General features: G+C 38.5%; 2 protein-coding genes across 3 annotated transcripts; one reads left to right on the forward strand and one right to left on the reverse strand.

The window, feature by feature from the left end:
- Window positions 1–1179: 1179 nt before the first annotated feature.
- Window positions 1180–12500, reverse strand: mybl1 (MYB proto-oncogene like 1). Of its 2 annotated transcripts, XM_086065471.1 has the most exons (16): window positions 12101–12500; window positions 10085–10184; window positions 9925–9996; window positions 9545–9637; window positions 8990–9210; window positions 7988–8180; window positions 7843–7905; window positions 7455–7553; window positions 6865–7104; window positions 5922–6221; window positions 5713–5846; window positions 5254–5368; window positions 4993–5112; window positions 4805–4909; window positions 3803–3985; window positions 1180–3544 (listed from the first exon to the last, which is right to left on the reverse strand). In XM_086065471.1, exons 1-16 carry the CDS (start codon window positions 12124–12126, stop codon window positions 3416–3418), a joined length of 2193 nt encoding a protein of 730 aa, XP_085921597.1. In that variant the 5' UTR covers window positions 12127–12500; the 3' UTR covers window positions 1180–3415. The 2 variants fall into 2 exon arrangements, with proteins under 2 accessions (XP_085921597.1, XP_085921598.1); XM_086065472.1 differs by lacking the exon at window positions 7455–7553.
- A 1506-nt stretch (window positions 12501–14006) lies between these two features.
- On the forward strand, window positions 14007–23375 carry sgk3 (serum/glucocorticoid regulated kinase family member 3). Its single transcript, XM_086065476.1, has 17 exons — window positions 14007–14247; window positions 18206–18368; window positions 18433–18516; window positions 18601–18673; window positions 18748–18823; window positions 19001–19082; window positions 19417–19466; window positions 19543–19600; window positions 19703–19786; window positions 19857–19988; window positions 20951–21063; window positions 21165–21201; window positions 21758–21844; window positions 21966–22061; window positions 22135–22290; window positions 22410–22499; window positions 22643–23375. Exons 2-17 carry the CDS (start codon window positions 18291–18293, stop codon window positions 22811–22813), a joined length of 1467 nt encoding a protein of 488 aa, XP_085921602.1. The 5' UTR covers window positions 14007–14247; window positions 18206–18290; the 3' UTR covers window positions 22814–23375.
- The last annotated feature ends 52 nt before the right edge of the window (window positions 23376–23427 follow it).

The raw sequence follows: 23427 nt of genomic DNA on the forward strand, positions 1-23427 counted from the left end.
TGTAAAAGACAAAATACAAATATTACCTATTATTAAATCATGACATTTTAACATATTCATGTTTTTGTTTTATTATATAAAATAAAAGGTAAACTACTGGGCAAAGAAAAATACATCAAACAAATCAAAAGGAAGTTCCCAATGTAGTAACCTTGGCTAATGAGGTTAAATTAATGCATTAAATGAAGTTAATGTGACAGCCATGCCTATATAAAAGTAGAGCTTGCACGCCGCACGCACGCGGATGTTGTACTCGTAAAAAAAAGTGGACGAGCAGCAGGCAGAAGGCGAGCAGCAATTAAGAGCAAAAGAGCTCCGCCGCATCTTTGTCAGGGTCGCCTCCGGACAAAAGACCCTCTTGTACACACACACACACACGGACGCAATGAAGAACAGGACATGGCGTGCAAAAAATGTGTGTGTGTATATGTGTGTAGCATAAGGCCAATGGCCCCATTCTCCCTCCATTTGGTGGCCAATTGAGTGAATGTGTACAGGACAAAAGGGACCCGTGGGGGGCATTAAGTCACGGCTGAGTGGGCCCCTTCAGGGACAGCAGCTGACCCCTGTTAAGGGGAGGGGCCCCTTGTTTTAGCCAAGGGGGCTCGTGCCCCTGCCCGGACCCCCGCACCCGCTCACCTGTCACTACCACCTGAGGTCATGTGACAACCCAAGTGGATGATTTTTGTTTTGTTTCACTCAGTTGAAATCCAAATATTAGCATATAAGGCTAAAAGTCTGCTAGCTTCATGCTAACATGATGGGGAAACGGCATTGAGTAACATGGGGCTAAGTGGCTAACAAAACTAGCATTGAGGTTGCTAGTGCTAAATTTACTACGTTAAGTAATTAATGGCATAAACTGTGCTTGTCAGAGTAGTTTTAATGCAACATTTGAGTATTTTTAGGAAGTAACTACTTTTACGCCATTACATGATGCTACATTCCGCTAGCTACTTTTATTTTTATCAATCTACTATTGCGATGTTGGTGAAGAGTTTTTTTTTTTAAATTTAACAATAAATTGAATGCATTAATTTAGCTTTTTTTTAATTTATTTTTTATGAAGGGTGTGTGTGTGTTTGATTTAGATGACACAAACGATAAAAGCCAAAATATCAAGCAACAAATTGCATTTATTTGTCCCAAAAGCAGAGCAAGGTAGAAATTGGTCAGCGTTCATACCTCTTAGCTACAAAATATTGTTACAAAAGACAGCCAGCATTACACACGATTACAGTAGTATTGCTTCTATTGCATTTTTATTATTATTTATATGCCCTCCATTTCTATAAATCAACATGTGCATTACAACAAAACATATCCGTTCACTTTTTTTTACTCTTTCCACTTGATCTGCCTGAGAAGATTCCCTTCTTATTCTCACTTGTTTGGCAGGATAATCCAGATTAGAAGACAATAAGACCGTAGTAGTTTTGTTTAACATCTGAGGTGGGTGGTGCTAGTGTGTAGTATTGGGACATTTTTGAGAGTACTGGTATTAATGCATCCCTTAAAATGTATTTAAAAAAAAATGTGTGTGTGTTCTTTAATTTACCTGAAACTTGTTCTAAATCCAAGACCCATCACCGGATACATCAGAATCCCGCCAGAATCGTGACGTTGTCAGGAGACCAGAGGAAGGACCAACCTAGTGTATGTACAAGTGTGTGTATGTGGTGCATTAAAATTGGGAGCAGGTGCGATGGAGCAGAGGGAAAGAATATCCCCTACTCCGATACACCCGCGTCCCAAGAAGTGAATGTGTGTGTAGTGCAATAAAAATGGGGGGGGGGGCAGTGGCGGGGGGGGGGGCACAAATGGGGGACCACAGCACGGCTTAACACTTTGGCCTACCCCATTTGATGGCACTTATTGATCATTTTATTTTATGAATTGTATTTAATAAATTTTCAGACTTTTTTTGGGGGGGGGGGGGGAGCAAAAACATTTGATGGTAATTTTCTGCCTTCTTTACTTTTTTAGGTCATCATTTTGAAAACTTTTTCATCCACCTTTCAGCTCTCTTTTTCTGACAGCTTGAAATTCTTGACTCTGATTTTATTTTTTATCTAAACCATCAAAATTCATTAAATGAACATTTTATCTAAGAAAAAAAAGTTTAAAAAAAATAAAAAAATACAATTCTACTCATTGTTTTAGAGATCTACAGGGAGCCACAGGTTGCGGACTCCTGCTCTAGGATGAGAAAAAAAAAATTCCATAATCGCTCTTTCAAAAAGTGAAATAAATAAATTAGTAAATAAATAACAGCTACAGCCTGCTCTAAGCAAATGCAGACCATCACAAACGTTTTTTTTTTTTTTTTTAGTTAAACTACTCTCCATCTCATTTATATTAACATCTGAATCATAACAATAACGATAAATACAACCTCCTCTCCATCAATATACCCTTCTTGTTACAATGAAATACAATCAACTCGGCTGTGGACCAGAGGACATTTTGTTAGAACGTAAACAATCAATCACAAGTGCTACCCAACTTGTCCTCTAACCTTAGAGACCCCCTAAAAAACATAATTTTCCCGTCTATTGTGTGCTGTTACTCCGTAAAACGTCCCAGATGGAAGTTAGGGATAGACGAAGGCCACATCGGTGCCGTAACAGCAGTTTTACATGAACTGATAGTAAAACCTGAGATTTGAGGGATCTGCGTTAATAGAGGGTTAGTGTCCGCCGCCTCACATTCATTGGGTTGGATTCCTTCATGGAGAGTAGCGAGGCCCGACCGATATGGATTTTCTTCTTCTTCTTTTTTTTTAGGCCGATGCAAATTCCAATATTTGGCAGAAGAAAATTCAGATATAGGATTAATTCCAAAAATATCTGATGAATACATTTTTTTGAGGCCGATGCTAATTTCAATATTTGGCAGAAGAAAATTCAGATATTTGATTAATTCCAAAAATATCTGATGTTTTTTATTTTAGGCCGACACTAATTGTGATATTTGGCAGATACAATTCAGATATCCGACTAATTCCCAAAAAAATCTGATGAAATGTTTTTTACCCAATGATGAATAAAATATGTTTTTAGGGGGGGTCATTAAGGTTTACAACAATAGAGAATTACAGGCAGACTTGACTTTGACTTTTTTTTGGACGGTGGATGTTTAAATGTCGTTATTTGAGTCTTATGTTCTAATTATGTACAAAAAAAATACAGCATATGTATATATTGGTAAATGTTTGCCAATTTTAAAGCGCTAATGTCGGCTGATTAAATCTGACGGCCATTTGATCGATCGGGCCCTAGAGAGTAGTGCAGATTAAGATGAAAGAATAAAGTCATCAGGTCTGATAGAACAAAATGGAAACCCCAATAGCAAAGACCAAGGATTGTCTCTTATGGGATTTGGAAAAAAGGACTTGTGAAGGGTGGGGGTGTCCTTAGTGTGCAAGGTCTCCGGGGGTGGGGCTGCCGGGCGGCAGGTACTTGTTCACGTACTCGCGAGCCTGCTTAGTCATGGTCTGCTGGTCCTCCGTGTTGCCGTAGACCACCGCTTCCCACTCGCTCACCTGCGGGACGGATCCAGTCGGCATGCGTTACGTAACCGCAGAGAGGAAGACCTCGCAACATTGCTGGCTTCGGAATTAACACATTTCCACCTTAATCGGTTATCAGTTTTATTCCACAAAGTATCAGGATTAGACTAAAAAAAAAATCTGTAGCTGCAATAATCTACTATATAAAAATCCCTATACAGTGATTTGATAGTAGGGAATGTTGGAATCATTCTCTCTATTTAGTTTAGTGTCAAGCACGAGTTTGGCAACCTTGTCAGGCTTTTTCTCGAAGCGGGGAGGGTGGTGCGGCGCCACCGAAGGAGTCTCCTTCCGCTCCGTCAGAGAGTGCCCACATTTCTCCTCCGCCACCGCCTCTTCATGCTGCTGCTGCTGCTGCTGCTCAGAGGTCGAGGAGCTCAGAGAGGAGTTGGAAAGGAGACTCTCTTCCGCAACCTGGAGTACAACAATAGCGATAAACAATTTGTTCAGTTCAGATGATGTTAATTTGGCATGAAATCATCTACTAATATTTTGTTAACATTTTGTTTAATATGATGCCTTTTAAAAAATATATATATATTAAAAGTAATTAGTGTGGTTTTCAGCTAATACTTTAGTACTATCCACTAAAGTTATCTCAAAATTATTTGTCCAATATATTTTACATTTTAGTTTTAAAATATTTGCATTTTCTAATTATTTGTGCATTTTTCATTAGATGTTTTTGTATTTCTTGCCTAATATTTTTCATTTTTTATCCAATATTTTAGTCTCTTCCGTCGATTAAAAAAAATCTAATATTTTTGATATAGCATTTGCATATTTACATTAAATATTTGGGTTCATTCCTCTATTTATTTTTTTGTGTTTATAATCTTTATATTTTTGTAGAATACTTTAAATATTAGTATATTTTTTCCAATGTTTTTGTATTTCCCCCCAAATATTTTTTCTGGATATTTTTTTTATTTTTTGTACAAATTTTCAGATTTTTAATCTTATATTCTTTCCCAATATTTTTATAGATTAAAAAATATATACTTCAGCATTCTTATATTTTAAAAATAAATAGAATGTTTTGACTTGCTTGACATTCCTGACATGTTCATTTGTACAATATCCTGATGAGACTGATAATCTGGATGATTTTGCTTGGTTGATTAGTGCTCTAGAAATAAAGTTGGCTCTAATTTATTTTTTTTAAAGCATTTCGACTCTCAAAACTGAGGCTCGTTACCTCCATAAAGGCAGAATCTATGAACTTTGACTCACTTGTGCATCGTTGAGCTGATCCTGGCACAGCTGCACATTGGGACAGTCTTTCCCCCACGGGTCCAGCACCAGAGACTTGCGCACTTTTCTAGCTGGACCGTCCATCTGCAATAAAAACACACGTAAGGATTAAATGGCAGAATTCTGCCAGTGTAGCGTGTGTCGGTCCTTTAAGTGCTGGTGTGTACGTTTTGCTTCCATGCTCTGTCATCAGGCTGCAAAATGGTCGCCCTGTTAAAGATGTCGGACCCGGTCTCTTGCTTCAGAACCTCGCAAATATCTTCTTCCAGGAAAGCTAACGGCTGCGGCTGGAGAAAAAAAATAAAATAATAAACAAGCAAGCAACACCATCAATTATTTTGAATGTACTCAACTTTAATGAATTAACTGGCTTTTTTTTTTTTATTAATTTATTTTTCAGGAACATTTTTGATATCTGTGACGCTTACTTCCATCTTAAGCGGGCCGTGCATTTTCTCCTGTGCCGCCAAAGCATTCTTGAAGGGCGTCGGCGTCCTCGGTGTTGGAATCATAACTGTTTCATGAAACGTGGGTGTCCTAGGACTAAAATAATTCATTACGTATGCATGTATTTTGTATACATATTAAGGTTACGTGTCAAACTGCTACAAGAGAAGCTTCACATGAAAAATCTAAACATACCAAGTCCCTGTTGTTTTTTGATTTGATAAAACAAATAATTAAAGTTTAGCATCATTGTTACAGGGTTATAATAGTTTTAGATTTTTTATTATAGTTATTTTTTTTACATTTTTTTTTTTAAAGTTCATTTGAATTATTTAGAGTAGGTTTGTTAATTTTTTTATTAATAATTTTTCAAAAACGCTTCGGTTTAGTTTCATTTTGATTAGTTTTAGTATCAGTTTTATTTAGTTTTTGACACTTACCGATTGTTCTCTTTCTGGTGTGTGGATTCTTTGTGAAGCGGCGTGCCGAGTAGACCCTTTTGGCTGCACACGGGCGTGGACGTGAGCGCCGGTTTCTCCAAGTTGAGATGCTCCTCAGCCAATATGTTACAGAACTACGACAAGACAAAAGACCTCAATTCGGCAGCTCAACTTAATAGACGAAAAGGAAACATATTAATGTTGTTCACCCCCGACAGCGTGAATGGCAGCGACTTGGTGGGCGTCCTCTTGGGCGAATTGGAAATGTTTTCCAAACATGAGGAGAACCGGTAGGTCTCGGTAGGAGACGGCTCTCGCTCTCTGCGCCTACTCTTGGCCGCCGAAGCCTTGGAGGAGGCTGTGGTTGGGCAGGCCGTGTGCGCCGAGATGCCGGCCGAAGCGTCCGCGGTTCCCTCTTGGAGCACGGCGAAGGCGGCCTGGTCGTGCCGGGGCGCCGCCGCCGTCTCGGAGAGGTCGAAATTGGCCACGTCGCTCCACCCCGCCGAGTCCTGCGCGGCAAAACACATCCGCAGTCCATCTTTAATACATTCAACATATTTACGGCTCTTTGTCAGGAACAAGATTCAAGCTCATTTCTGCATTATTTTTTATTTCATTCTAACATTTCCAAATTTTGTGTGTGTATTTTTGTCTCTTTCTTTCTAATATTTTTGTCTTTTTCCTGCAAATACATGTATTTTTGCATTCCAATTATTACATTGTCAAATATTTGTGTTCTATTCTAATCATGTATTTTTTGTCTAGGATTTAATTTAAAAAAATAAAAAATCTACCCACTAGTATTTTCCTAATATTGTGAAATATTTTTGTATTCAAAACTGTTGTTTTTGTTTTTAATTCATTTTGTGTATGTTATCTAGTAATATTTTGGTATTTTCCTCCTTTGTGTATTTTTTCCATTAATATTGTGTATCATTTTCAAATTTTTATATTTTGTCAAATAGTTTAATATTTTTCCCCACAAATATTTTTTCTAAGATTTTTCCCAATATTTTGTGTAATACTTCCAACTGGGAATTTCTCATGTAATAGTTTTGGACTGGAATGTCCAACTGTCGACTGATTGACGCCATCTATATCTTAAGCAAATACAAATGATATTCACATGTCACTCATTCTCTGCCATTTTACCGAATCGATGAGCTCAAAGGTCTCTGCCATGTTGCATAACTTCTGCAGGGTGGACAACATTTTGGTGGCCTCCAGAACCAAGAACTTGCTCGGGGGCACGGGCAGCTGGCCAGGGGCTCCTTGCGGGTTCTCCGCCTCCGACCAGGACCGACTGTTGGCCTGCGCCTCCAGGCTGTTGCCGCTGCTGCTCGCTGTGTCAGGTGTGCCGTCCGACCAGGACGAATACTGCTCCAAGAAGCTCTGGGAAGACGGGAGCGATGTGGAAAATGAGAAGGGCAATCTGCAGGATGGGTGAGAGTGAGGGCTAGGATGGGTCCTAAATGATGGGGATAGGTGCGAGGGACTACCAAATGCAGCTTCAGGCCAGTCGGGATGAGCAAGATGGGAAAGCTAGGTACTAGAAAAACACTAGAGCATAAAATAAAAAAATAAAAAAAGCGTGCGGCACTCATTTTTTTACATAGATACACTGCAAAAATGTAATATATATTTTTTTTGCAGCGTATGCATGTCACACATACACAAGCAGGCACGCAGGCTATGCTAAATCGCTAACACCCAACGGTTGGGCGGCGTGTTGCTGCGCTTACACATGGACCTCTGCGACGGACTTCGCTCTCGGCTGACATAAGCAGCAGCTCGAGCTCCTTAATTCTTTGCTCTCTGTCGGGATCGTCCGGGCACGTCGGCTGAAGAAACGGGTGGAGGCGGACGGGGGCGGCAGGAAAAAGGAAGGCGTTAAGAAGAAGAGGAGACGACAAGACAACAACTGATTTACAAGTACAAAAATGCCACAGGAAAGGAGGAGGCGTACGGCTGGTCGGTGAAAAATAACAGGACGTTCAAAGGTTTGATTTGAAGTCTGCGGCGTTAGCGATCACAAGAATAAACACAGAAAAGTCCGGAAAACGAAAGAAGAGTATACACGATACGTTAACCAGTCAGGCTCTGGAAACCGTTTTAAATAGTGAAACTCACCAGAATAAAATCTGAAGTGTCCCTCTGGTGGAGCCCTTGAGCATCAACGTGATAGACTGCAATCTGCAAAAACAGAAAAACAAGCAACAGTCAATAAATGCGACAAGTGAGCGCAAGCCACGTGGAGTCCGGAGTGGACGTGGACCTGGTTGGGTGGTGTCACAGGGGGCAAGGGGCTCCGATCGTGGCTGTTCGGCTCGGCCGGCGTCGGACACGGCTTGCCACGGCTGCCGTGGGAGGACGTGGGCATCTTGGGGCTGCCATCCCGCAGGTAGCCCTCTTGCTCCACTCTCCTTCTCAGGGTGGAGTTCCAGTGGTTCTTGATGGAGTTGTCCGTCCTGTTAATAAATTGCCAGCGGGTCAAGTCGACCTTAAACATCTCTTGACAATAATATGTTATATGTGACCTCACTGGTCTAAAAATGACATTCTGATTAATATTACATTTGTGGAATATGAGTTATGAAGCAAAATCCAGCCATTTTTATCCATCTCACGGGGAGGCCATTTTGCCTCTTGCTGTCGACTGAAAATGACATCATAGTTGCTCAGGCAACCACCAATCACAGCTCACCTGTTTTCTGAAGCTGAGCTGTGATTGGTTGTTACCTGACACCTGAGCAACTGTGATGTCATTTTCACTTGACAGCAAGTGGCAAAATTGCCACATTCTGATATTGATTAAAAAAAACTGCCTGGATTTTAAAAAGGACTTAAAACACCCGGGAAATTTGAACCCAGTCTGAAAACTGTTGGCCAGAGGCTTGCAGGAGTTATAAAAACCATTCAGTCATAAATGGTCAGGTTATTGTAAAGATATTTTTGTGCAAATTGTTACAAAGTGCAGCTCTAAATCTCTAATTTCAAAACCATTAAATTCCATTTGAAATTAGACTTAAGACCAGCTTCATGTTCCCAATGTCCAATGTTGCTTCTGTTCTATGTGAAAAAAGTTGGTGTTGATTCAATGTGAGATGATTTTTTTTTTTCTGGTCTGGAAAAACAAACAGTAGTTTAAGCCACCAGTGTGTGCATGTCCTTAGCCTAAATACAGTCGATATCGTATGTGCATTTGGGTCAGTAAATGTGTCGGAACAGCCTCCTGTTGACATCAGACTTTTTTTTTCCAACTCAAGCGAACATTTACCGTCCGGGAAGGAGCTTGGCGATCTCGGCCCAGCGGTTGCCCAGTTGCTTGCGGACCTCGTAGATGATCAGGTCCTCCTCATGGGTCCACGATGACTTCTTCACCTGGGGGTTGAGGTGATTGTGCCAGCGCTCGCGGCACTGCTTGCCGATGCGGCCCTGGAGGTGCTTGGCGATCACCGACCAGCGCTTGGGGCCGTACTTGTGCACCAGGTCGATTAACTGCGCAAAAATGCCATCGCACAAAAAGAACAATATACAGTATATTGAAACCCCGACTCATTCAAGGAGAGCATTGTTCATCTCATAGCGGGTGCTAGTGCCCCCCCCCCCCCCCCCCGCCTGCAGGAAAAAGGCTGAAAAGCAGCCACTTGTGAGCTGTTTTTATTAGCGATGATGTAGTGGAGCGTTTGGATCGGGCGCCACAGGCCGGAGCCAAGAACGTTTTTTTTTCTTTTGGCGGGAAGTAAAAAATGGCGCAGGGCTCTGCCTTCTGTCTCCCCTATCGCTTACCGGCAATGTGCGTGTCAGACAGGGAACTCCCGGATCCGCTTACCTTCTGATCCTCCTCCTTTGTCCACGGGCCTTTCACCAGCTCGGGGTTGAGCACCTTCTGCCAGCGGTGCTGACATTGACCATCTGTCCTCCCCTGACATGTGAGGGAGACACCTCATTATGGACGTGTAAACAAATATAGCTGTCAACATCACCCCTTGCTGCAAAACAAGCTATCATGCTAAGGAGCTAATTTGCTAATTAGGTAGTGTGCCCGAGCAAGGCCGGAAGGGATGTAGATACTAGTAGTTACCCATCTACCAACTTTGCTATCTACCTACCGTATACTGACTTTCTTAACACCCAACCTATTTTTTTTACTAGTACCTTATAGTCAAGCTAGCATCTTATGTCAAGCAATACGTGACATCGCACACTTACGGGAAAGGAGTTGGTTATTGTTTTCCAAGAGTCTGTGCCACGTTGCTCCACCAGCTCTTTCAGCTTTTCATCCTAGGGGAACAACAACAACAATAATAACAACAAAATCAGTGCAACTTCTTGTTGGGTAACTCAAGAGACTGAAGTGCAAGGCTCTGACCTCGTCGTGGGACCACTTCACTTTGCGCCGAACCTTCTTGTCTTTGCTCCTCTCTTTGGTGTCGTCATCTCTGGAGGGTGGCTCTTCGTCCTCGTCGTGGCTACACGTGCACACACAAACAGTTTGGTTATTTGACAATATCTTGCATAATTTTCCAATATTTTTGTCATTTTCATCTTTCCTATCTTTTACAAAAACATTTTTTCAATCTTTCATTTTTAATCAAAGCAATATTTGTGTATATTTCCATCTAATATTTTTTTGCATTTTTGCCAAATGTCTGTATTTTTCGATGACTTACTAATACTATGCTAGCATTTTTTGTCATATTTTTTAATACAATTTTTGCCTAATACATTTGGATTCCACCCCCCCAAAATTGTAATTTCTCCCAAATGTTTTTGCATGTTCTTTCTCAAGTAATTGTATATTTAATGTTTACATTATTTGCCCAACATTTTTTGTTTAAATAAATGCTCATTGGATTATATTTTCTTATCAAATTATTCTTACATTTTTGCCTACTAGTTTTTCTATTGCTTGTGTAATTTTCCACCAAATAGTTGTTTATATTTCTTCCCTCACATATTTTTCCATTTAATATTTGTGCATTTTTTGCCTTTTGTATTTTGAATCCAATATTTTTGGAGGGAAAATAGTGTTCCCTCCAAAGCTCTTCAATCACTGGAAACTCAAGTGAGTCACTTGGATTTTGGCAGGAGCTGCTTCTGTCAACGCCGTAAGCAGGAAGAGGAGGAGGAAAAATGGGTGGGTGGTACACGGGGCTATCCTGAGCCATCAACGGGCTCTTTCACCTCCAGAGGAAAGGTGGGTTGGGGCAAATCCTTGTTCAGTTGTTCAGATAGTCATATGGCTTAAGGGTTGCAAGTTAATTTTATTGAGTAAAACGTACTGAAATGACTCTTTCCAGTCAAAGTTTTGTTTTTGAACCACGTTTGTTTTCATAAATGTATGTTTTCTATCTGTTTATGTGCAATAAATGTCAAAGTTAGAGCAAAACATGCTGAAAACCCCTCTCTCAAGGGAACATAGTAGTAAGATATACGCTGTAATAAACAAGTACAGCTATTTTAACACGCCAAGATAAAATTTACTGTTTTAATACGGTTTTACATTCATAGAAACATAAAAAAAAATGCAATTATTGATAATTATCATTTGTCTCTTTTTTTCAGTTAAACAAAGCTATGAATTATGTTTTATGATAATAAATTCACATTTAAGTTTATGTGTGTGAAATGTATTTCCCCAATATAGGTTATTTATTTTATAGTTCCTACATTTATAAAATACATTTCACATCAAAAACACAGCATGAATACAAGATACATTAAAAAAAATACAATTAAAAAAAATATTCACAGTAAAAATACCATTCAAAATGTATGGCAGTACAACCAGTTTAAGGATAAAATAAAATGGAAATAAATACAATACCAATAAAGTGCTTTAAGCAATGTGTTAAGTATGCAAACTTTTCCCTTCTATGTAAGACGTGAAAAAGACTTTATAAGAATAAGAAAATTGATTCAGTATTATTCAAAACCAATTTATAATATAATAATATATAATAGAATTACTCAATTAAATGCTTAAATTGTGTATTGTTAAATGTTATGTGGCTTCAACTTTTTATTTATTTTAATTCAGTGCAGTGCACTTGTTAAATAAAGTTCAATTGTGTTTAAGTTAATCTCTTACAACTGTTTATTTTTCAAATTATTTTTGTTTACTTTTACAGCAATGCATTTTAATTGAATCGTTATGGGATTTGGGCATTTTCCAAAATGTAATCACATTATTTATTAAACTAATAATATTACACTAACAGTGTCTTAAAATATTAAATTGACAAAAACCCTTATAAGATACATGTTATTATTTACATGCATGCGTCTTTACATACCCTAAAAACGTGTTGTTTACGTGCTAAAACGTTGAGCGACGTACGTACGACAGCGACGCAAGCCTCGCGTTACGACGCCAGTCACCCACCTGCGTGACGACCTCACGTTGTCCATGACAGCCGCGGGGATGCGTGGACCTCGTCTGCGTGTTATAATTCCTCAGTTCGCTCAAATGCCACGAGAGTGAACGTTCACCCATAGAAGTGTCCGCGGGTGCTTGCTTCCGGATTTAGTGAACATTATTCGGCTAGCCGTCTTGCTAATTGAGTCGTCATTATTACTTTCTCTGCACAAAAAAACTGTTTATCGGCGGTAACATCCCTCCGAAGAACACCGAAACTTCGTCCTCGTCGCCTCCCGTGTTTTCGGAGACACCCCCACGACGTAAAATAGAAGTTAAAACGACTAAAAACGCGATAATTTCACTTTCGTTCCTCAACGTGCGGACGCTCCTGGCTGACTTCATTCGGCGATGTGATGTTTGTCCATCCCGCCGATTCTCGCGCCCAACCCCCTGTGCGGGCGGCCTCGCCTACGATTGGTCAGAAACGAGGAGAGGCTCGAGTCTGATTAGTCAAGAACGAAGAAAGGCTAGCGTTTGATTGGCGAGAAGTGTTAGGGGAGGATTTACTCGATTGGTGGAAATTTTGCGGAAGTAGACAAGTGCTACTGTCACTAGTGAGGCAGAATGGCTCTTTCATGCAGGCGCCAGTGACCCAAAACTTGGCTGTAGGGACGCTGAGGGGCCCCTCCAAGGGGTTTACACAAGCACGTAATTAATTTTTCTGCTGGCAAGTGCCATTAGGTGTCCCACATTCCCACTGTTCTATCAACTAGTTATCACTTAAATGGAAATATAAAATGTACTAGGTGAACAGATTTTGCTAAAAACACAAAATTTCTCAAACACATGTGAAGAAAAATGTGTTATAGTCCATTAATTTTTTAACCATAATTACAAATTGTATGTATGGTAGAAACTCAACATTATGAACTACATGGGGTTCATCAGTACTAGAACTTCATTCTGTAGGCCCAGGCAAGATTAGATATAGTCCTAATATAAATCTGAAATCTGATTGGACCAAGAATCAAACATGTACGAAGAAGCAAAGCAACGAGAGAAATGCTACTAAAGGAGTCGATTATTTTGTTTTGGATAAATTCGTTTCATGGAACAAAAAAAAAAAAGTATTTTCCACAGCGGTTGTGTAAAGTGTTTGCTGCCATCTAGTGGACAAAATAGTCCCTACTGCTATAATTTAATAACGTAGTGTAGGTTTGCATTTTATATCAGACATTTGCATTTTGTCTTTTATTTTATTTATTTTTTAACTTTTCATCGCTTTTGTATTTTCGTTTTTTAAAACATTTTAACAAATTTTCCATGCAATAATCGTGTCTTTACTCTTTACCCAATGTTGGTGTATATCTCATCTAATATTTTTTTCTTATATTTTTTCAACCAGTATATTTCATCTAATATTTTTTTCCCTAATATTTTTTATTTATTTGTTAAATATTTGTTTATGTTTCCATCTTTGGGCCTTTACCAATTACCCCAATTACGACTCCAGATGAATAAACTCAAGCTTTAGCGTTGTTGTTTTTTTACTTTGTTCACAATCGAAAATAATACATATCGAACAAGTGTTTTAATGTAGTAGCGTGTTGTACATACGCCTGTAGGTGGCCTCATTTAACAATTTTTTTTCGACTCGACTGCATTTTTGAGTCATCGTCTGTGTAAAGTGTGTCAGGCGAAGTACATAAAACCGGAATTGTTGTAATAGGTGAACGCCATGAATGCGTGTGCTCGGCTTTTTACACATTTGCGAGCTTTAAAGGGCAGGCTCAAAAATGATTTGGACATCATGTGTTTTAACAGACAAAATCTGTTTATCCCTCCGTGGTTGTTTACACGCAATTTAACGTTTCCTATATTTTATTTTGAAAGTATACACCGGAAATAGAAACGTGCATTCAAGGTGGACCACAAACGCCTGTTGCCTTCAGGTCCCGTGACGAATTTACATCGGAACTTTCCCCGAACAGGAAAGACGGATGTTTCCTGCTTTTCTGTGCTGAATCTCACAGGTAGCGGCAGAACATCACCACCCGTGACATATTGGAGGGTGTTTTTGGGGGGCGACAGGTCCCTTCAACCCAACGAAAACACCAAAAATGTTGGCTTAATCGAGGTTTCTGAGGAGCGCCGCCTGGAAACACCGAAAGGTACGAGCTCACAAAACGTCACCTTGCATCGCTAACATCGCGATGGCTACTAGTGGTGGGGAATATTTTGCGCTTGGCACACGTCGCGGTTTACTTTACGTATTCATCTGTGCGCACGTATTTGCGTTTACGTTACCGCCGCTATTACGTAACACCGACTTTCCATATTGCTCAGTGATTTTATGGTACTACTATTTAAATTAAGTTCATCTCTAGAACGAATTAGCGTAAACAAGCTAGTCTATTTTCTTTTTTTTCTTCCTCATTGGTTCAAACGATTTTGACAAAAACCCTGCTAGGATTCATTGTGCTCAAATATGGAGAAATAAAAAATCTGTACTTGAATGATAGTGTGTGTGTGTGGGGGGGGGGGGGCGTAAATATTTAAAATGTTTAAAAGCAAACAGTTTTTCCAAGATCAAATGCAAATTTGTGTAAAAGTGAAATATAACTGATCTGAAACTGGACTTTAATCTGAATCTCGCTTCATTTTCTTGACATGGGTTGATCAAATATTTCCATTCATTCTATGTTTGAAATTAATTTATGTTATTTGCAAATTATATTTGATTCAGTGGTTCTTTTGCTTACCACTAGGGGGTCCCCATGCTAACGAACTATATTGAAGCCTCTTAATTCATTCCAACATACAATTTCTTAGTTTTTCATTAAATATTGGATGGATTCATTTGGGCGTGCAATATTTACTGTATTTGTTTTCTGTCTCTGAATTTCTTTCCTTCCAATATCGTTACATTTTCATCTACATAAAAAAAAAAAATACTGACATTTTTGCATTGTTCACTAAGCTAACTAAGTTGAATCCTCAAGATTTCCACAGTATATTTGCTTGTAATATTTAAAAAAAATACATTTTTGTATCCCCACCCCCAATGTTTTTGTATTATTTTAAGTATTTATTTAAAATGCGACTCTTAAGGCATAATTTTCCTGATTTAGATCCTTAGAGTTGTTACTTTTTAAAAGAAAAATTTAATTTTACTCGTGAATTTATGCTTGGACCTCGTGCTCAAAAAAAAAAAGCATGTCCTCTTAGGAAGGAAGCGTTCTATTTTAGATTCCACATAGTAGCCCTGGCATACTTGTGCCTGCCAGCACACGTTTCTTCACGCTGTGGTTTGAACACGGGAAGTTAGGAACAGATTAATTCCTCTTTGCCTCGTATTCATTTAATCCAATAAGCAGTGCCTGCCGGTGGGTGTGGTAAACTCCAGCATTCCACATGTAGGAGTAGCAGTTTGTCTGAAATTGTACATATTGCATACGTTACTACCCCCATTGGCACAAAACTTATTTTTGGAATGTTAAAAAGCGGGTTTGGGTCATTGAGGCATTGGAGTGGAGCACAGATGGAAGGCATTTTGCTGCTAGCTGACGTCCCCTGCTAAAGTGTGCGTTCACAAACTGTCATTGGTTCAACATTTCCGCCGAACTTTAGCACAGCATTTAAATATAAGGGGGGGAATAAAATGTGTATTTAAATGCTACTTAAAAAATGTATTTCATATAAGTTTAATAAGAGTTTAAAAATAAACAATTATTTTAAAGTATCACTGATTGTCACACACACCTAAGTGGGGCGAAATTCTTTCTCCGCATTTGACCCATCCCCTGAGAGAGCGGTGAGCAGCAGCAGGAGCCGTGCTCGGGAATCATTTGGTGATCTAACCCCCCCAATTCCAACCCTTAATGCTGAGTGTCAAGCAGGGAGGCAAATGGGTACCTTTTTGTTTTAATGGTCTTTGGTATGACCCGGCCCAGAATTGAACCCACGACCTCCCAGTCTCAGGGCGGGCATTCTACCAACTAGGCCATTGAGCTGGAATTACACTTAAAAGTTAAACGCTAACTATTTGCCATCTGTGGATTGTGGGCTAATGCTAAAAACAATGCTAACAACATGGGATTTAAATGGCTTACGAATGTTTATGTATTTTTTTTTACTATTTTTGTTTAGTTTTTTCTCATTATTGATCTTATATACTACAACAATGTATATATTAGTTTTTGTTGTTGTTTTTTATTGCATTTATTTCTAACATTATTGTAATTTTCCCCTAAAAAGGTTTGAAGAGTTAGAGAATATTTTTTTGTACCTTTTTCCCAATATTTTTGTATTTTTTTTCTAATAGTTGTGTATTTGTACTTTTTTTTGTCTAACTCTAAACTTCTTGTATATATTTTTGAGATTATTTCCCTTGATTTTTATTATTTTAACCAGTTTTTTTATCTAAAATCTTTCAAATGTTGATAATTTTTCAGTATTGCTTTTAACATAAAATGATCTAATATTTGTGTATTTTTTGTTATTGTACTTTTCCTTCATTTTAAAAAATTATTGTGTATTTTTAATTTTTCATATTTATATAATTTTTTTCTTTTCCCCCCTCATAGTTGCATTTTTAGATAAATATTTTAGATTAGATTTACACAATTAGTGTTATTGCTTTGGCTCCAGTTGGATTGTGCAAGTGTACCTCATGATTTGACTCACGCTTAGCAAATCCCCGATGTCCACTTTTGTGTATATACACTGCTCCAAAAAATGAAGGGACCACTTATTCCCTTCATTTTTTGGAGCAGTGTATTTCTTACTATGATTATCGTGACGCGGGTGATTTGCAACCTCATCATAAGTGCAAAGTGAAAACCCAAGCCAAAACAAGAGGAGGCCTTAGTGTCACGTTGGATGCATCCTAAAGAGGCCCACCTCCCCCTCTCCCCAATCCCCCTTCGACGTGAGCAGAATGCCGCATCCTGTCAGGATGCGTTTAGTGCCAGATCAATAGAGAAACATTTGTTTTTTCCTCCTGCGTGCACGGCAAGCGCACACGCGGCCAAAGCAACGAGGCTTGCGGCCGGACGGAGACAAAGGGACTCCTAAACAAACGAGGCTGACCTCACTGCACGGTGCACAATGGACGAGCTCACATGTGGACACAAAGAGCTTTGTCCAAAGACGTGACATAACGCATGGCCATTTTCATACTGTACGCTTGTGCAGTTGGTGTTAGTCCTCTTATTTGAATGAACTTCTGCTTAAGTGTATATGGCGAGACGGAAAGATTTTTTTTTAACAAGGCCATTTTTTTAACATTCACAAATATTTTTGTTTAATTTCCTAATTGTAATAACTGTCATTTTCACCAAATATTTTCCATAATATGTCTGCATTTACTACTTTCCCCTATTATTATTTATTATTATTATTATTATATTTCCATCTAATATTTTCTTATTTTTGTCTAATATTCTCTATTTTTATTGTCTTTTTCTATTATTGTCTTTGTATTTCTGTTTTGTCTGATATTCCATTTTTTGTACCATTTTCAACCTAAAATAAATTATTTCTTTAAAAAATATATCTATGTATCTTATATTTTTTATCTAATATTTTCACAATTGTCTAATATTTTGGTATTTCTTAATGTCTGTATTTTACATCTTAATTTTTTTTTATATATAAATGTATATTCTACAAGTTTATATATAATATATTTTATTAGTTTCTACTGTTTTTGTGCTAATTCTACAAACATTATTTATAATATATTATGTTACTATTTTTCTGTTCAATATTTTATATAGAAAACATTATAGTTTTATATTTTTCTAGTATTTTTCCTATTAAAAAATTGTCTAATATTTTGTATTATTTTCTAAATGGTTGTATTTTAGATTTAATGTATTTGGATTTTATGTCACATTTCATATAATCTAAAATAAGATTTGTATTATTATTTTATTTTTTTTCTGTATTTTTAAAACCCCAGGGAAATTCATATACAAAGTTGAATTTAGGAGGTTTAGATTTTGTTAATGCAGAAACTTCCGTGCATTTATTCGGTATGAGGCATTTACTCTGAGTGTAACTTGACAGTAGTTACATTTAAATTTGAATAAAACTGATTTTCCTTTTGTTTCTATATCCCTACAGGGACAGGATGCATCGTTGACTCCTCGTCTCCGGAACGAGGAACCATCGGCGCGCAACCTCGTGACCTTTTTTCACCCTCCACAAGATGGAGGAGCAATCGGACCTGCCTAACGTCAGCATACCGTGCCACAATGAGCAGAGGGACAAGAAAAAGCGCTACACGGTATGTCAAAGGTTTTTCCCGGGTTTGTTTACCCTCCAAAAATGTGACTTTCTCACCTTTTCAGGTTTATAAAGTGATCGTCAACGTAGGGCAGCAGGAGTGGTTCGTCTTCAGACGATACGCCGAGTTCGATAAACTCTACAACACGGTCAGTGGCGGCCATTTTAAAGTCTTAAACGCGGTGCATCAGTGACCATCACATTGCCGTTTTTTTTTTTTTTTTGCGTTATAGTTAAAAAAACAGTTCCCATCTTTAAGTTTGAAGATTCCCGCCAAGAGGATCTTCGGGGATAACTTTGAACCCGGTGAGTGTCGGCCCACTTTTCTTCTCTTAATAGTAAGCGTCAATATTTTTCACACGTGTCCATTTTTGGAATAGAATTCATCAGGCAGAGACGAGCCGGCTTGCACGAGTTCATTAAAGGCATCGTGTCCCTTCCACAGCTTTGCAACAAGTAAGGACAAATAGAAGAAGTCTACACACCCCTTTATAAATGCCAGTTTTTTTCTGATAAAAAAACAAACATCAAGGCTAAACAGCACTGTGAGTCGATGTGTGGCAGTTTTAATATATATACGACTACACGCCTACTGATTAAGAACCACATCTGTTGTCCTTCTAATATGAACAGCCCAGATGTGAGGAGTTTCCTGCTAATGGACAAAATGCAAAATTTGCAGAACTCCGACGCGTCCGAAGATGAAGATGACAAAGTAAGTTGAGCTCAAAATGTTCATATTTTCTGTCTGCTGTTGGCAAGAGTTAGAGAAATTCTTTATTTAGGTTTCTACTAGGGTCCGACTAATTAATATTAGTTTCAATATTAGCTTTTTTTTTTTAATTATTATTAACAGGCTTATTAACAACATAAGATCAAAATAATTGCATTCAAACACATGCTAATTGTACTAGCTATGTATTTTGTACTTAGTCTAAAAAGTTTGTCAACGGCTGATCTTGACATTGCAGAGTCCAAAAAAACAAATATAGATTTATTTATTTTTTACTCAACTCACGTGCTAATGTTTTATCTCTGCTCTTTGACAGAACAACTCATCTTCCGGAAACATTAACCTGGGACCGTCTGGAAACCCACAGTATGTTCAAAATATGTGACGTTTTACATTTACACAAGGACCTTCCTGGGAAATTGACACGTCATTTGTTTTTCAGCGCCAAGCCCACTGACTTTGACTTTTTAAAAGTCATCGGAAAGGGAAGCTTTGGGAAGGTATGCAAATCATTTAATAACAGGAAGTACACTGAGCCTTATACAGTAGAATACCATACAGGAACCTTTAAATACTCTGATTAAAATTTGTATCGTAATCAGGTGTTCCTGGCCAAAAGGAAGCTGGACGCCAAGTATTACGCCATAAAGGTCCTACAGAAAAAGGTCATTCTCAACAGAAAAGAGGTAAGTCTGCGCTAAAAACGAGATGGCGTCCATGTTTCCGGCACCGCATGCTAATCTTTCTGTTTCTCAGCAAAAACACATCATGGCGGAGCGCAACGTGCTGCTGAAGAACGTGAAACATCCCTTCCTGGTGGGCCTCCACTACTCCTTCCAGACCGCAGACAAGTTGTATTTTGTCTTGGATTTTGTCAACGGAGGGGAAGTGAGTAGTGAGTCACGAGCTATAAAAAAACAAAAAACAGCTGATGATGGAAAAAGGAAAACACACAAGTGCTGTCAGAGGAATTTGACTCTGAAAGCCCGAATTGTAGCTAGCACATACGTCAACATTCTTATCGGAACTTATGCGGCAACTTCCTCTATGGATCTTCCTACAAAAAAGTTGCCAAGAGAAAACATGACATTTCTATGAACAGGCATGCTAATATTGACAAGGATGGAGGCGAACGTTGCAAACTCAAAGTGCACAACCCCACATTAAAAAAAAATCCTCAAGATACTAGAATACAAGGTACATAATTAAATGAAATCTGATTTAAAATAAATTACATAAACTTACATTTAAAAAGTTTTTGAATGGAAATAATAATAATTATTTAATATTTACATTTTGGAATTTCACAAATGTTTTTTTTTTAAGTATTAAACTGCAACAACTAAAATAAATTAAATGAGAATTAAATTAAAATTAAAATTCAACCTTTGTACCTATTTACCATCAAACTAAGTTTTTACAGCCACAAATTAAAATACAGTAAATAAACGTGTCACTGTCTATCAATTTTTCTATTTAACTTTTGTCTTAAATATATATAACACTATTTACCTTCCAGCCTCATTTTGAAATTAAATTACATTTAAAAAAACACATTTGAATAAATTATGTTTTTTTATTGATTACAGGTATAAAAATTGAAATACAATGTACAAATTGAAATGGGATTTCAAAAATGTAATTAGAACTTAAACAAATTATATTTCAGAAATTATTACAATTTTACAAATGAAATGCAAATTAAATGAGAATGAAAATGTAAATTTAATGTAATTTTAGCACCTATTCACCAAATGAAAAAATAAAATTATCCATATTACAGATTCTGCCTTTATGATAATGCTCAGTTTTTGAATGACGACTAATGACAGACTCGCTGTCGCCTCCAGCTTTTCTTCCACCTTCAAAAAGAGCGGACCTTTTTGGAACCCCGAGCCAGGTTCTACATTGCCGAAATGGCCAGCGCACTTGGCTATCTGCACTTGCTCAATATCGTTTACAGGTGAATAGTTTGATGACATACAACAGAACATGACATTTAAACAAGACTATTCAAGATGGAAAATAGCAATTAAAAACTAAAATTGCGATCATTCCTTCCAGGGACTTGAAGCCTGAAAATATCCTGCTGGACCACGAAGTGAGTACCCCCCATTACTGCCTCCGTCCCGCCTCCCGACCGGAGATGACAAATCCAGGTCCAGAAAGTAAAAACCCTGCTACAGTTTGACTTTAGCTCCACGTGCTAGCTAGCTAACTCCCTAGCAGGTAAACAAGCACCCGGGGAGCTAGCTAGGGAGCTAACTAGCTAGTACCTGGGGCTAAAGCCAAACTGTGGCAGGGTTATTCCTTTCTGGACCTGGATTTGCCACCTCTGCCCCCGACATGATCAATAAGCACAATTGTTGGCACCCTTACGTTAAAATACTACCACACATTATGCTAGCTTTTTTCATCCGCTAGTAGTACACACATCGTCCTTTCCAGCTCCATCTGGAACAGAATGCATGCGATTGTATTAGCTCGTCCTAATGATTCCCCCCCTTACCATAACGGCAGCGCGAAAGAACCGCAAATTGGATGGACAGAACCTTCCAGAAGCCGACAATAGACCCACCCAGTCGCTTGGTGTAAATAAATGAAATGCGTGTTGCGGCGCATGTCATCTTAAGAACATGTCCTGTCCTCTTTTAAAGGGTCACATCGTTTTGACGGATTTTGGCTTGTGCAAGGAAGGCATTTCCCAGACGGATACCACCAGCACTTTTTGTGGCACACCCGAGGTACGGCCTTTCACTTACCTCGACCCACTTTTACAATGGCGGTTCTTTTGAGTCTGAGTTTGCTGAAACTATCGTGAGCCGAAGCAGCCACATGCTCATGGTTTCTTTTTCCGCCCACCAGTACTTGGCTCCAGAGGTGCTGAGGAAGCAGCCGTATGACAACACGGTGGACTGGTGGTGTCTGGGTTCCGTGCTATATGAGATGCTATTTGGTTTGGTAAGAATTGTCTTCAGTCCACGAAATGACTGTAAAGACGTAGTTCTAATATAATCGGCGTCCTTTTCTCCAGCCGCCGTTTTACAGCAGGGACACGCACGAGATGTACGACAACATTCTGCACAAGCCGCTGGTAATGCGCGCCGGCGCGTCCAACTCGGCCTGGTCGCTGCTGCAAGGCCTGCTGGAGAAGGACGGAGCACTCAGGCTGGGAGCAAGGGACGACTTTGTGAGTGGACTCATTTTTACATGCTATATTAGCGCCATCTAGTGGAATATTCGCCATTGCAACCCAAAAACCATTTTCTACAAATAAATGTACATCTAAATGTTTATTTATTTTACCAGAATGAGATCAAAACGCACCCCTTCTTCTCCTCCATCAACTGGAAGGACCTCGAACAGAAGAAGATCCCTCCTCCATTTACGCCCAACGTGGTAATTATTATTTTTTTAATGACATTTTAGCTGCACAAGATTGTAAATGCCATTATTTACTATATATTGCCTGTTTTTTTTGTACTTTTTATTTGCATGTTTCTAATTACATTTCTTCCATCTTTTTCTTTTTTTTATACCAGAACTCTTTCTCCGACATCTCGAATTTTGACCTTGAGTTCACTGAAGAGATGGTGCCCAACTCTGTGTGTTGGACCCAGGACCACTCCATCGTCAATGCCAGCGTGATGGAGGCCGACGACGCCTTTGTGGGTTTCTCGTACGCCCCGCCCTCTGATGACTCATTCCTATAATATATCCCTGACGGTCCATCTTAGTAACTTCTTAAAGGGAAGCAAATGGCATCATGTTGCTTATTCTACAAAACCAAAGGAAGCATCTATGATATGGAACTGCACTTAAAACAGATTTTATTGGGAACAAACTAGGATCAAAAAAACATTTTTTTTACCCATTTGTATTTATATAAATAAATATATATCTATATATATATATGTATTTATATGTGAAAGAGGCTATTTGACGAAATAAGGCATTTACTCAGCATTGATGTCACTCCAAAAAAATGTGCCTTAACTTCATCTGGCCAGAAAAAAAAAAGTCACTGGACTTTAAAGGACAAAAATTGGACAGTAAAATATATATGTAGATTTGTTATTTTCGTGTAATTGCTGTGAAACAACCCCCACGTTAAATATTCTTCAACTCTAGACTGTAGAATTACTTGAGACCACAAGAAAGCAGTTTTTGTCACAGGTCACATTTGTTTAAATGCTTTTGTTGTTGTTTTTACAAAGGCTTCAGTTGGTTTTGTTTATGATACTGCTCAGTAATAAAAGAAAATCCTGAAGTGTCTGTTTGTCTGGAGATTTGAAACCATATTTCATCACAATTTGCTGAGAATTGT

The sequence above is a fragment of the Leptonotus elevatus genome, chromosome 21 (genome assembly GCF_054856555.1).
Source record: "Leptonotus elevatus isolate MCC_2025b chromosome 21, RoL_Lele_1.0, whole genome shotgun sequence".
In the NCBI taxonomy this organism is placed as follows: domain Eukaryota; kingdom Metazoa; phylum Chordata; class Actinopteri; order Syngnathiformes; family Syngnathidae; genus Leptonotus; species Leptonotus elevatus.

What these genes read in the sequence shown, in the direction of transcription:
- mybl1 (XM_086065471.1), bottom strand. Translation starts at nt 12,126, where the DNA reads ATGGACAACGTGAGGTCGTCACGCAG. An exon ending in AACGTGAGGTCGTCACGCAG is followed by an intron (nt 10,185 to 12,100) that starts GTGGGTGACTGG and finishes GTGCACGTGTAG; the next exon opens with CCACGACGAGGACGAAGAGC. An exon ending in CTGTGACACCACCCAACCAG is followed by an intron (nt 7,906 to 7,987) that starts GTCCACGTCCAC and finishes CTGTTTTTGCAG; the next exon opens with ATTGCAGTCTATCACGTTGA.
- sgk3 (XM_086065476.1), top strand. Translation starts at nt 18,291, where the DNA reads ATGGAGGAGCAATCGGACCTGCCTAACGTCAGCATACCGTGCCACAAT. An exon ending in TCGATAAACTCTACAACACG is followed by an intron (nt 18,517 to 18,600) that starts GTCAGTGGCGGC and finishes TTTGCGTTATAG; the next exon opens with TTAAAAAAACAGTTCCCATC. An exon ending in GAAAGGGAAGCTTTGGGAAG is followed by an intron (nt 19,601 to 19,702) that starts GTATGCAAATCA and finishes TATCGTAATCAG; the next exon opens with GTGTTCCTGGCCAAAAGGAA.